General features: G+C 44.8%; 3 protein-coding genes across 4 annotated transcripts; 2 read left to right on the top strand and 1 right to left on the bottom strand.

Annotated features, from left to right (window-relative positions):
* Nucleotides 1-403: 403 nt before the first annotated feature.
* LOC115765256 (zinc finger protein 768) lies at nucleotides 404-2755 on the bottom strand. Its single transcript, XM_030708735.1, has one exon. The coding sequence runs from the start codon at nucleotides 2686-2688 to the stop codon at nucleotides 733-735; it is 1956 nt and encodes a 651-aa protein (XP_030564595.1). The 5' UTR covers nucleotides 2689-2755; the 3' UTR covers nucleotides 404-732.
* A 323-nt stretch (nucleotides 2756-3078) lies between these two features.
* On the top strand, nucleotides 3079-10927 carry LOC115765335. Of its 2 annotated transcripts, XM_030708839.1 has the most exons (6): nucleotides 3079-3534; nucleotides 4203-5029; nucleotides 5101-5374; nucleotides 9452-9628; nucleotides 10091-10235; nucleotides 10305-10927. In XM_030708839.1, exons 2-6 carry the CDS (start codon nucleotides 4455-4457, stop codon nucleotides 10670-10672), a joined length of 1539 nt encoding a protein of 512 aa, XP_030564699.1. In that variant the 5' UTR covers nucleotides 3079-3534; nucleotides 4203-4454; the 3' UTR covers nucleotides 10673-10927. The 2 variants fall into 2 exon arrangements, with proteins under 2 accessions (XP_030564699.1, XP_030564700.1); XM_030708840.1 differs by lacking the exon at nucleotides 3079-3534 and having other exon boundaries at nucleotides 4163-5029.
* A 204-nt stretch (nucleotides 10928-11131) lies between these two features.
* On the top strand, nucleotides 11132-13138 carry LOC115765351 (WD repeat-containing protein 46). The gene is made up of 2 exons (XM_030708865.1): nucleotides 11132-12878; nucleotides 12937-13138. Exons 1-2 carry the CDS (start codon nucleotides 11229-11231, stop codon nucleotides 13114-13116), a joined length of 1830 nt encoding a protein of 609 aa, XP_030564725.1. The 5' UTR covers nucleotides 11132-11228; the 3' UTR covers nucleotides 13117-13138.
* The last annotated feature ends 264 nt before the right edge of the window (nucleotides 13139-13402 follow it).

Raw genomic sequence — 13402 nt, forward strand, 5'->3', positions numbered from 1 at the left:
ACTTGGATTGGAGTTAGATCGATATAGTTGCCATGATACGCCAGTGCTAATTTTCTTCGCTTGGGGATGTTTTGTAAATCTGAGCATTTTAATATATGTCCGCATTGTATTGGAGATTCTTTTTCGAAAAAGTATTGCACATGCATACATTTTGTTTACGTCGTCGCCAGCCGCTGTGCGCTCGATGCCAGCTGATTTTAGGGTGGCCGTTCATTCGATACCAATTAGAATGGGAACAGCTCACATTAGTGCCATCTTGCTCACTCGAACACGCCCAAAACACATTTCTATGAATGTTGATGTCATCCCAATGTATTACATATGTATTTAATTTCATTTAAACTTAAATTAGAATTACATTAATAATTTAAGTATTTAATGCTTGACTGCGTTGCGCACTGCAAATTGCATTACAGCGCCCAGCCCGATTGAGTTGCATTTGACTCTGATGTCAGAGCCAAATACAGCTCTGCGCTCCTGGGTTGCATTCGTATTTTATTTTTTCTTCAGACCATTGCAAATCTGTTTTAAAATTTTGAAAACCAGCAAGCAAATGCGCTTTATTGAACCGTAATACACAATTTTGTGGAATTGTTTAAAGTGCACATACATATATCTATGTATGTACATACATATATATCTATTTCCTCATTTCTATTTACAAAACGTTTGCCACGGGTTAATGGGGAGGGGGGATGGCTGGCTGGCTGGCTAGCTCAATTGCTTAATTGCTCAGTTATCCTCAGTCTCCAATGTGATTTCATAAATCAATTCGTCGTCATTATACTCCTGGCCAACCGGTTGGTACTGCTGCCTCTGTTGTGTTTGCTGGTCAAGAGCAGGCTCCAGATACTGTTCATCATCGTCCAGTACCTCTTCGTGGTGCTCGTCTTCGGCTACCTGCTCGACGAGCAAGCCCTCATCCTCGTAATTGCTTTGATCGAACTGCTGCACATATGGCTGCTCATCCTCTACCTCCTCGTGTAAAAAGTTGCCATTGACTGTTTCGTAGATGGCTTCGTTGCGGGCTTGCTCTTCATCAGCATCGACGCCAACGCCATCGATGCCGTCGACGCCATTGGTGTCCGCTGATTCAACAAGCAGACCGGCATCCTCGTCATAGTCTTCTTCTAGCATGCTCGGCAGCTCATTGCATTCGCCCATGATATCACCATCCTCGTTGGGTGTACGGCTTTCATCTTCATTGACCAGGCGGCGTGTATTACTTCGGCATTGGATTGAGCGCTTGTGCGCATCGAAGTAGTTGATGTCTGTGAATTCCTCTTGGCAGAGATGGCACACATACGTGTCCTGATTCAGGTGCATCTCTTTTCGGTGTCGTGCCATTTTGTGCGCATCGCGGCATTGCATACCACAGAACGGGCACTTTAGCATCCGCCGCTTGCCCATGTGTACGTTGCGTATGTGCTCCTGCAGTGAGAAGTTCTTGTAATAGGCTTTCTGGCAGTATTGGCATTGGAATCGGCGCTTCTTTTCGTGAGTCGCTTCGCGGTGCCGCTTGAGTTGTGTGTTCTGTGCAAAGGTTTTGCCGCACATCTCGCATATGTGCTCCTTCTCCAAATGCCGACGCTGATTGTGTACGCGCAAATCCTGCTTGGTGGAGAAGTACAGCTTGCAGGGCTCGCACACATATGGCCGGATGCCCATGTGACGTCGGGCATGCCCGGCCAAGTATTTACAATCCCGATACGTTTCGGTACAGTAGATACACGCGTAACGGTTTGTGCCAGGTACCATGTGCGTCTTTTGATGCTTGGACAGTTTGGATTTGTGCATGACATCGGGGCAGATGCCGCACTCAACCGGCAGCTTTTCATCGTGTACACTGCCAATCATAGAGAACTCTACAATAGGCGTACCATCTTCATCAAAGTCCACAATGGTGGCAATCAGCTCGTCGAATAGCAAGTATCGACGGGGCCCTTTGAACAGGTCCAACATCTTTTCACTGGGTTTAGTCAATTGTGCCGGCTCCTCGCTTTCCTGCACGTCTGACGCATCCATTTCCTCATAGGCATCGCTGTCATCTATTAGCGAATGCGTTACATAGTTCCGCACCAGACTTTGTGGATTGGGCTTTGACTTATTGCGGGTGACCTGTACTGAAGTCCTGGGGGCTGTTGACAGCGTCGTCGTAGTTGCCGTCGACTCAAGCTCGACTGCCACAGATTCTGATTGTGGTGAGGGTGTCTGTACGTAGTTCCATTCAAAATTCTGATGATCTTGTTCCACACCTTCTTCATATTGTTCATATTGCTCGTACTGTTCCTCGACCTGCGTACCATCTTCTTCCTCCTCTTCCTCCTCCTCGACTAGATCATCTAGATCATCTGGAAACTGCTCTGCCTCCATATACTGCACATTCTCGAATGGCTCGTCTTTTGGGACGCGCATCATGGCCTGCTGAAGCTCGGGATAATTGACCAGTTGTTGTTGCAACTGAGCATTGTCGATGAGCAACTGCCCTTCGGTGCCATCATCGTTTATTAACAGGAACTCCTCACTTTTAAAATCTCGCCCCACATCCACAGCATCTAGGACCACATAGTGATTGTTGCCATCCGCATCGTCGTCGTCGCCGCCACCATCGTTATTCTGCTCGGAGTATTCGGATTTCGTGGGCAATACGAATTCAATAATTTCTGACATGTCGATGTTCAGGCTCATCGGACTGTGTTTGCAATTGTTACTGCCTGTATTAATTTATTTAGCCGCTTCGCTTGTATTTATCGTGTGGCATTGGTGATTAGTGATGAAAAAATGCTGGTGTGACATCTGTCGATAGGTTGTGGAGGCCAGTCGACCGATTTTAAAACCTAATGCGACATTTTAACGCTCCTATCGCATAACATCACCTATTACTCATTTATTTCAAGTTAATATTTTTCAAATTAATTGTGTAAGCAAAAAAACAGCTTTACTTAAATTTGAGTGAAAATGTTCAAAAATTAATTGCTAAAGTATATAGCACTCGTTCCACTGTCTTTTCATAGTGAGCCAACCAAGTACATTGCTCTGGTTAATTGCTTTCATTTCTTAACGATTCATCGATTCATTTGCAAATGTTATCGGAAATCATAGATCTCAAACTGTTCCAAGTTGGCAGCTCCGTTAGCTTTCAATCCAAATCCGCTTTGGCGCCTAAATTACAGAGCATGCGTACCAACAACGGTCGCGTCTTCTTCTTACTTCGTTTTATCATCATCGTTGGGGCTTGCGGTTAGCCAACTTCTTGGCCATCCGATTCGCCACACAGTGCATTTCGTTGGCGCTTGCGGCTTATTTGATTTGCACACTTGGAAGCGTGCGTTTGTGCCGGAGCATTGCCGCCGCCCGTGTGGATACGTTAGCTGTTATTTTTTCTTCTTCTTCTTCGTCTTCTGATTGTTATTGTGTGTTTCTCTTGCATATTCGTGTGAAGTGCGCGCATGCGTAGCTACCGTTAGTTAAATATTTTAAATTTGCGGTTTTCTGCAGCACTAATAGAAAATTTTGTAATTGACGCGATATTGTGTAAGCATTTGAACTCACATTAATTTTTTAAAATTTTTTTTTCTGTGCGGTAAAGTTAAAACTTGCAACTGATAGGCATTAGAAATATTTCAATTGCCAAAGTGTTATTCTAAATAAAAGAATGAATTTAGTAAATAGGAAAAGAACAGGCTTAAAAAGTGCAAACAAAAGGATGAGCTTAGAGCCTTTTGTTTTTTTTTTTTTCACTTGTTTTCGTCAAGGTGAAACGAATGTGTCAGCGGGTTTTTGGCTGTGCCCTTTCAATAAAATGTTTTTACTTTCGAATTTGAACGGCTAATTGTGGTGATTACAATAACAGCAACAACATAATATGGCTAATATAGTGACCGTCTTCAGCTGCCAACAACAAATAAATAAACAAACAAACAAAAAAGCAACAACAACAAGAGAGCTAAAATCAAATAGGATTACGCAAAGTTGCAAACGCATTATGTTGATGTTGATTTAAGCTTTAGTTTGCTTTTATTTGCCTTTATTTGGTTTGCTGCTGCAATATCTGGCTTATTTGATTTGACTGACAAATGCAAACTTGACCCGCTTTTGCCCATTCCAATATTAGATTTGAGCCAGTGCCCAGTTGCACAGTGACCAGCGGCAAATTGGCCTTAATTTGCTTTGTGTTTGTAACATATAAATTTTCATTTCAGTTGCTTAGGCCTGGGCGGCTGGCCAAAGACGTTGCTCATTTTGCAGACGCGACCAGATTCTCAAGACCAGGCCAATTAAGACCAACGTCGCCATCGCCGTCGCCGTCGCCGAAGAGCTTGGCTGAAAAGCGACCACAAGAAGTAACAGCAACAGGTGTTGGCAACGGCAACGCGACCAAGTGGCATCATTTGCGGTTGCAGTGCTGCCAGTTGCCCGCGTCGGGCGCAACGGGAAATTGGAAAATCGGAAACATGTTCTTGCGGCGTCGCGGCAAGTCGCACAGTCGCCTGCCACTTTCCGCTCTTATCGGCCTGATGCATCGGCAAGTGCAGCCGCGGCGGCAGCAGCAGCAGCAGCAATTTGTGTGTCATGCTGGTTGGGCAACCAGAACGGCAATCGCGCTGGGCGTGTTTCTAGCAGCCGCATCTGCAACAGCTTTGGGCACACCTGCTGTCGCCGCTGCCGCCGCTCCAGCTGCCGGCTCGATGCAAATCCAGATGTTGCAGGTGAACTGCACGCGTGAGCTGCTGGACATGCAGCTCACATTGAGTCGCACATTTCGCGGCCTGCTTTATGCCAAGGACTTTCCACTGGAGTGCCGGGCACGCGGCCAGGATGACACGCAGATAGCGCTCCGAGTGCCCACCTCTGGCTGTGGTGTTCGCGCCGAGCCGCTGCCAGATGGCGGCATGGAGTACACAGTACGCATCATGCTGCAAATGGAACAGAAACTGCGCCAGAGTACCGACATTCTGCGCACTGTGCGCTGCCAGCTGCCTGCCAAGGCCATGGGCATGACCTTGCCGCCGCTGCACGGACGTGATCGGTATGTGGAGAAATGCGGCCATTGAATCTAAGCCAAATTCAACTTAAAATTTCCCTCAAAATGTCTTGCAGCAATGCACGTATGCGTGCTTTAGCCGTTGTCGCGTCCTCTGCAGCTTCGCAAGCTTCGCATCATATGGATACGCCGCGTGTACGCATTTGGCTCGAGCTGGGCGGCCCCAATGGTTCCGGTTCTGTGGAAGTGGGCGTGGCAACCACTTTAACTGTGCGCGCCATAGTGCCCGGAACGATCGGTGTGCGCGTCGTGGACTGTGCCGCACTCGACGGCTTGGGTGAATCGACGCAGCAGCTGCTCGACGCCCGCGGCTGTCCCATAGACGAGCAGGTGAGTCAATCGAATTGAACAAATCGCATAATTTGCATAACTTGCGAACGATTCTGCGATTCGACGCTGTCCAGACAAATAATTAATTAATCATAATTTGAATGTAGTTTAGTGATGAATCTTTGTTGCTTATCGATTGATTGGCGAAACTTTCATTTTTTACCAACACTGCGAAAGTGAGCTCTGCTCAGTCTGTGCAATCTCTGATTCGGCTGGCAACGCCAGTCCTGTGAACAGCAGCAACTGTTAATGTTGTTGTTGTCGCAGTGTTGTGCAATTGGTGCGCATCATTAAATATAACGGTTATTACAACACTCAGCCAGCACTGGCGTCAGCAGCGAGTCAAAACTGAAAACGGTTAGACGTAATTACGCGCGCATCGTTAGAACAGTTTGCGTTTGCGTTTACGTTTTGGGTTTGCGCCTGCCCAGCCAAGCAGCTTAGTGGCCATTAAAAGCAACTGCTTCTGTCTCTGCCGCTGACCCTGCCAACCGTTCTTCAGTTCTTCTTGAGTAAATTAGGAGGTCACAACAATTAGCCAACAGTGGAATACATAGATATGTATATTTGGCGTTTAACATTTTGACATGGCTGCCCGCAAAGGCAATAGCAATAGCAATAGCAATGCCAAGCTAAAAGCATTTGCATTTGGTCGTCGGCGCCGTCGCAGCTTTGTGCACATGTCATGACAGAAAATGGGTCAAACAAATCTTCTGCTGCTGCTGCTGTTGGCCATTGTGAGGTGCTGGCAAGAAAAATCACACGGCTTAATTTTTATTTTTATTTTAACGGACACGGACACGGACACGGGCAAAGCCAAGAAAACATTTGCATTTTATGTTTGTTTTATTGTTCGTCACAATGCTAACCCATCAGCCCATCAGTTTCCCGTCCCCGTCCCCGTCCCCGTCCTCATCCACCGTACCCATCCACCGTCCCCCGTCAACCACGCTGTGGCGCTGTCTTCCGTTTCAGCGCATTTTCGTTTTCTTTCACGTTTAGTTTTATCGTGTTTGCAAATAATTTATGCACCCGTTGCCAGCTTGGATTATTTATTTGGCTCAGAAATGGCTTCTAGGTCAGAGAGCTTTGCTTTGAAAAGTGAAACATTCTGCGGCTGCAGAACAGTTTCTGATCAGAATGTGACCTACAAAAATCTACACGGCACAAATGCACCTGACCTAACATGTCTGTCTGTCTCAGTTTTAAATCTATCGTGCTGAAGTCCGACTTTCAGTTGCAGGCAAAGCATATGTGTGTCGGAACCTTCCAGATCGGACCATAATATCATTTCACTGCCGTAGGAATTATCTGTTGAAAAGTCTTGTAAGAAAACCTTTCTGGTTTATCAAGACATCTTGACCCAACTGGGGATCTATTCGTTAACTACAATAGACTACTATATCATATATCTCTAAAGAAATCAGCTGAAAAGCAGCCAGTTTTTGCTGTGTTTCAAGATATACCATATTTACCAAAAAGTTAGCAATTGCGAGTCTTACTATGTTTCTTAGATATCTGTAACCCTCTAAGCCATAGTTCTACAAAAGTATTTAAGAAATTGGTTTATTACAAAGGATATATTTTTAATCGGAGATTTCGAGTGCTCGGCCATTAAATTTTGAAAAGTTATCCATGCGCTAGCCGGGGACTCAAACGACCGGGTCCGGGTCACAGCTCAATTATTTGCAATCAAAAATTCCAAACGTAAGACAAAATATTCATACACTTGCCAGAAAAAACCCGTCTAAAAAGAGACATAGATTGGTTTCCTATCTCTAAAACCTATCGAAACACATTTCAATTGCGCTGACAGGTAAATTTGCTTGCATGCACAGAAAGGGGAATCACCAAAATTTGTGATATGAACATCTTTCAGAAAATCGTGCTAAATGGTGTTGAAAATGTTTGTTATTTTCAAACCGTGTTAAATGAAAACCGTCTAAAAAAAGTACTGTGTAAAATGAGAATTAGGTGTATATTGCTTTTATGGCTATATAAAGAAAAACCTAGGTCAGTTTTCGATTTAGTGAAATCAGTCAGCTGCGCCCTAGAGCCTAATGGATGCGTCTTTGAACTGATTTGAACTTCCGTTGCAAATTGTGTATTGCTTGTGTTTATTATTGTTGTAATTGTTTCAAGTTTCTCACAAACACACACGTGCTCTTGAGGTATGTAAATTGAAACCAGGTAGCGGCTGCTGCAACTTGTGGCATGTAGCAAGTACAAGTGGCAGACAGCAACAATGGCAAGACGTAAATCACATGAGGCTGTTATTTCATACTCATCCATCTACATACATACATATGTGTATGGCTAATATACGCTTATATGTCTATGCGCCAGTGTTGTCAACTTGAAAAAGTAGCTTTCATTCAGTGTTTGAAATAGCTAAAAACTGCTGAATTGAGTTGAGGCAGATAACAAGCAAAAAAAGGTTGCCACTTTTTGCGCTGTTTCCCTTGAGGCAGGTTAACAGGCAGTTTACCTTAACTTGCTTGGCCATTTTATATGCAAATAATTTTGAATAATCAAATCGGTAGACGATAAACATTGTTGCTATTGATAGGTCCCATTTATCAGAATAGCTAAATTAGTTTGAAAATAGCCGGAATTTCAGCATTTTTTCTGCTGACGATCTAGCCAAATGTAGCTAAAAAGAAATAGCTCAATTGGCAACTCTGTTTGGCACACACAGAGTTCAAAGCTGAGCAGCATTGTTGTTGTCGTAGTTGTTGTTGTTGTTGTTGTTGTTGTTACTGTCCGTGAACTTGGCTTATGGCTTTTGTTACCGTTGCTCGCAACGGAAGTGGCCAAATAATGCACGTGTGAGTAGAGTGTGGGGTGGCACTGCCACTGCCACTTCTACTGCCACTGAGGTGTTTTCTGTCGTCAGCAACAATTGTATAAGCGGCAATAAACAGTGACCACATACGACAAGGGTCAACAGAAACTGGTTCACTTAGCGGACAGTTACACTCTGGACTCTGTTAGGCCAATTGCTTATCTAATGCTAGGAGGAACTTTCAATTTCGGCAGCGCTTTGAATATACTTATATAAACATTCTAAAAACCCTAAGGCATACTTGAAACATTTGAATAATTTATGCAAACTGTGATCGATTATTTAAATAATTTTCACCAGCAAGAAGAGTAGCCCCACACATCGGTGTGTAGCCGACTGTGCAATACTCTGTTCATTGTACAATTAACCATTAAATCAGTCGAATCGAGTCGAAGCTCTAACCGCAATGCAGGCTTTCAAGTGTGACCTTAGGAGGGGGTGAGTTTGAATGTGGCAGCAATATTTTCGGCTCGATATTTAGAGAAGGTCATTAGTCATTAGTCATTAGTCGTCGAGCTGCCAACTCTGTTAACTATGGCTCTAATAAAAATATGATATAGCAGCTCGTTGTTGATAAGATTTGTTAAGAGCATATTAAAAAAAGTTTTTTTTATCAAGTATTTCATTTTGATGCCAATGATGATTTCTATGCAACAAAAAGACGGACCTATGTCAAGTTTCTTGACGATAGCTTTGACAATGAGAGAATAGGTTGCATAAAAAATGACAGTCAGGCTATATTGACTTGACGGTTGATTACGATCGAGATCTAATATGATGTCGGTTATGATTCTGTCATTGTCATCTGCACTTGGTAAACTTGCAAAAATACAAGGATAACAGCAATGTATTGGGGAGAAACTAATAATAGGCTAATTTGATAGAAAATTGTAAATAATATTGGGAACAGAATTTGCAGAAAATAGATAAATTGCAAGAAATCACATATTATAGAAAATGAAAAATGAGTGTGACTTTACTTTTATTTATTTACTTAATTAAGCCTCTAGATCTATATCATCATATATATGTCACATATAAAAAGAATTTTATTTGAATGCTCTGTCTGCAAAAATTGTACTTAAAATTCATAATTGTTTTTTAATGTACTTAATTGGCTTGCCAACAATGATAAAACATGAAGAGTTTCTCTCTCGCAGTGCGATCAAAATTTGTCGATGTCATCCGAAGATAACAATTAAATACGAATACTTGAACACAAACATTTACAGGTAATGCCGGCGCTGCACACAAGGTTCAAGCCCGCCGAGGAGGGCTGGTCCAAGCAGCACGAGGAAGATCTGGTCGAGCGGACGTTCATGGCAACATTTGCCGCCTTCAAGTTTCCTGATCGCGAGCGCCTGCACGTCAGCTGTGGCGTGCAGCTCTGCAAAGGGAAGTGTCCGAATGTGAGTAGAGTATATCTATGCTTGTATTTAATACATCTATCGACTTATATGTGTGTGTACATATGCTTATGCAAAATTAGCTAAGTAACAGACAAGGCCTGGAATGCATATTAATTAATTGCAATGAAAACGAAAGTGTTTTTGCTGTTGCTTGCGTTATGTTTGTTTTTCTTGGTGCAACGGAGCGTATACAATTTTGCGTGCGAGTGTGTGTGTGTGTGTGTGTGTGTGTGTGTGTGTGTGTGTGTGTGTGTGTGTGTGTGAGTGGAAGGCGCCGCTAATTAATGTGGTCATTGCACCAAAATGCACTGAACTGCAGCCCGCATTTGCCAGGCAGCAGGAACAGCAGCACAAGTTGCCCAATATATGCATACATATATATGTATATATGTTATAGTACTTAAATTGCGCTCGGCTTGTGGCTGTGTCAACTAACCAAATCTTTAACTTGGTCGCATGCAGCTCAATTGTCGCCTCGCCGAGCAGCAACTGCAGCTGAACGCCGACCAGCACCTGGCGCGCATCGAGGTGTTTAACTCATTGGCCGTGACCGCGCCACAGATCGAAGTGGATCGTCTGCGCTACGATCGGCGCTATAATATGAGTGGTAAGTAGGGTTTGCATGGGCTGTGCATCCAGCTGTCGCTATCGATTTAACATATTTGCTTGCTTGCAGTGGAGGATTATGTGCCGAATGTGCGTCCGCTAGTGGGCGAGGGCACACTGTGTCTGTCCATTTCGAAGCTGGCAATATCATTCTGCATACTGGGCTCAATCTTTCTGGTAGCTGTGATTGTGGCCATCTTTTCGCTGATTCGCACACGTCGACGCCAGCAGGGGCGTTGCGCTGGCTTGGGCTTGGCTGGTGCTGGCACCACTACCAGCACGTCGAACAGCAGCAGTCGCCTGCACCGAGCCGAAATCTGTACATCCATGTTCTCGTCCAGCAGCGAGTCGGCGCAATCTGCGCCACGTTTTGGCGGCAAGTTTCTGATGCCCTTGCCTTACTATCCAACTACTTTGCCCTATGGCCGTGTCTATTAAGTTTGGAGTTTGGAATTCATTTGTAACTATTGTTTCCATTTTGGGCATGTTTTGGTACAACAATTCTATAGACTGATGTGGCTTCAATCTCAAACATGAAATTCGTTTAACGAATACTCAACGAAAATACCAAAATAAGTTATAACTGCACCATATAATTAGTTGAAAGCGTCTTGAAAGCATTTTACTTTTCGTCGCTAAAATGCGTTTTGATGCGCTTTCATTGTATTAATTGTAGTATTAATTTCAAACACATTCAGTTTTTTTTTTCGCTTAGTATACTTAAAAGTGCAATTGTAATAAAATTTAAATTTACAAACTATCGAGTCTTTTGGCGGCTCTTATTTCCACTTCGATTGCTTGATATGGTTTTTGACAGGTTGGCAGCCCCATGAGCTAACTAGTGCCAGTCCGAAATAGCGATAACGAAAACGATAACGATAACGAAAACGATAGCACGCAACGGCCAGCTGCAGACGAGCACGTTGTGTTGTGCGGTTCTGTGCACTTTGAAAGATTGTGTTTTGTTTAAAGGCCATTCGACGCATAAATCAAGATGACGAAGACACCGCCAAAGGGACGCAAAAAGCCCCCAACTCGCTACTTTGATGCCGCGGCAGTAAAATCCGAAGACGGCGAAGCGAAACCAGCCAAACTAAAACGCAAGCATCAACAGAAGTTCACAGGTGACTTTCTTAAGATGCAGTCGCATGACAAAAACAAAAAACTATACAACAAAAAGCGGCCGGCGGCTACTGAACACCCCAAAAAGCAAAAGATTCCGCAGGAAGTTTTAGACAAGTATTCACGTGGCGATGCCGTAGACTCGCGGGGTGTCAAAACGCGCCACTTCAAAGAGAAGCAGCAGCGCAAGGAGATCTATTTGGAGTATGCCACAGAACAGGCAGCGCGCACAGAGTTGCTGCTACAAGAGACAGCCGGCCAGCTGGAAGCTGATGAGGAGGAGATTACTGCTAGCTACCGTCAAGAGGAGATTGCGGCCAATGTTGATCTGCAATCGGCGGCCAAACACTTTAGGCTCAAGCTCGACTTTGGGCCGTACACCATGCGCTATACAAAGAATGGAAGGCACTTGCTGCTGGGCGGGCGACGCGGTCATGTGGCTGCCTTTGACTGGGTAACCAAGAAGCTGCACTGCGAATTCAATGTGATGGAGAGCGTATCGGATGTGCAGTGGCTGCACGTGCCCACCATGTACGCGGTAGCCCAAAAGGAATGGGTCTATTTCTATGACAAAAAGGGCACTGAACTGCACTGCGTTAAGCGGCTGTCGCGCGTCAATCGCTTGGACTTTCTGCCCTATCATTTTTTGCTTGCCGCTGGCAACAGTGTAGGATACGCATCTTGGCTCGATGTCTCAATTGGCGAGCTAGTCGGCAATTTCAACACGGGCCTTGGCGATATACGCCACATGCGGCACAATCCGAGCAACGGTGTGCTCTGTATCGGAGGCGGCAAGGGTGTTGTCTCCATGTGGTCACCTAAAGTTCGAGAACCGTTGGCCAAGCTGCTCTGCCATTCGACTGCGATGACAGCGCTCACGGTCGATCCCAAGGGCGTGCATCTGGTCACCGCTGGCTTGGACCGAATGGTAAAAGTATGGGATCTTCGCAATCTTAACGAAACGCCGCTGGCGATCTTCCGTCTCCGTCTGCCTGCCAACGAGGTGGAAGTATCGCAGCGCGGCATGTTGGCGCTCTCGCAGGGCACCTACTTGGAGACCTACACGGATGTGCTTCATGGCGGTGGCACTGCAAACAGCAATAAGCTGCCCTATCTGCGCCAGCGTTGTGATGCCTTTGTGCATGGTATGCGCTTCTGTCCATATGAGGATGTGCTGGGGGTTTCCACGGCAAATGGTTTTCAGTCGCTGTTGGTGCCTGGTTCCGGTGAGCCCAATTACGATGCGCTCGAGGATAATCCATACGAGACGAGTAAACAGCGTCGCGAGCACGAGGTGCACGCACTGCTGGAGAAGATACCACCCGAGCTGATCACACTGGATCCGAATGAAATAACTGGAGTGGATGCGCCCACTCTACAGGAGAAGGTCGATGCCAAGCGGCAGCTCTTCCACCTGAAACCGCCGCGAATCAACATGAAAATGCGCCACAAAATGAAGGGACGTGGCGGCAGCGCTAAGGCGGCACGCAACAAGCAAATAGTCAAGGATCTGCAGCGCAAGGTGCGTAGAATTAAGACGTTCCCTTTCCAGATCATATATCAAATTATTTCCTCTACAGGAGTTTATTTCGGAGGTGCGCAAGGCCAAGCAGGGCATCATCGCCTCCCACAAGCATGGCGATGACGGCGACAATGTGCAGCAGGCGTCAAGTGGGAAGGCCAAAACGCCAAAACCCGTGCGCTCCGTCTTGGATCGTTTCAAGCCCAAGCCCCAGAAAAAACAGAAGCCCACTAATTGAATATCTGATAGTAGTTGCTTTTATATAATAAATTGTTTAGTTATAATTTATAAATAACAAAATTCACATACTAGGACACTTTTAACTACATTAAGGAAATTAGTTAGTTGAAAGTTGTTCGCAACAAAAACTTATTTGAAAATCGATTGAACAGATTTTTCCAAACGAAATATTGAAAGTAGACATTGAGACTTTTTCTAAATCTATGGATCGTATTGTCTAGAGAAACAATTAAGAGCAGCTTATTTTTAACACTATTCCGAATGTGAACAAGAATGCTCTAGAG

The sequence above is a fragment of the Drosophila novamexicana genome, unplaced genomic scaffold, assembly GCF_003285875.2.
Source record: "Drosophila novamexicana strain 15010-1031.04,08,12 unplaced genomic scaffold, DnovRS2.1 tig00000960-arrow-arrow-pilon, whole genome shotgun sequence".
NCBI lineage: Eukaryota > Metazoa > Arthropoda > Insecta > Diptera > Drosophilidae > Drosophila > Drosophila novamexicana.

Excerpts from the sequence above, each read along its gene's own strand:
- LOC115765256 (XM_030708735.1), bottom strand. The coding sequence starts at position 2,688 with ATGAGCCTGAACATCGACATGTCAGAAATTATTGAATTCGTATTGCCC.
- LOC115765335 (XM_030708839.1), top strand. The coding sequence starts at position 4,455 with ATGTTCTTGCGGCGTCGCGGCAAGTCGCACAGTCGCCTGCCACTTTCC. Across the intron at positions 5,375-9,451 it reads GCTGTCCCATAGACGAGCAG|GTAATGCCGGCGCTGCACAC; the intron begins GTGAGTCAATCG and ends AAACATTTACAG. Across the intron at positions 10,236-10,304 it reads TCGGCGCTATAATATGAGTG|TGGAGGATTATGTGCCGAAT; the intron begins GTAAGTAGGGTT and ends GCTTGCTTGCAG.
- LOC115765351 (XM_030708865.1), top strand. The coding sequence starts at position 11,229 with ATGACGAAGACACCGCCAAAGGGACGCAAAAAGCCCCCAACTCGCTAC. Across the intron at positions 12,879-12,936 it reads TCAAGGATCTGCAGCGCAAG|GAGTTTATTTCGGAGGTGCG; the intron begins GTGCGTAGAATT and ends TTTCCTCTACAG.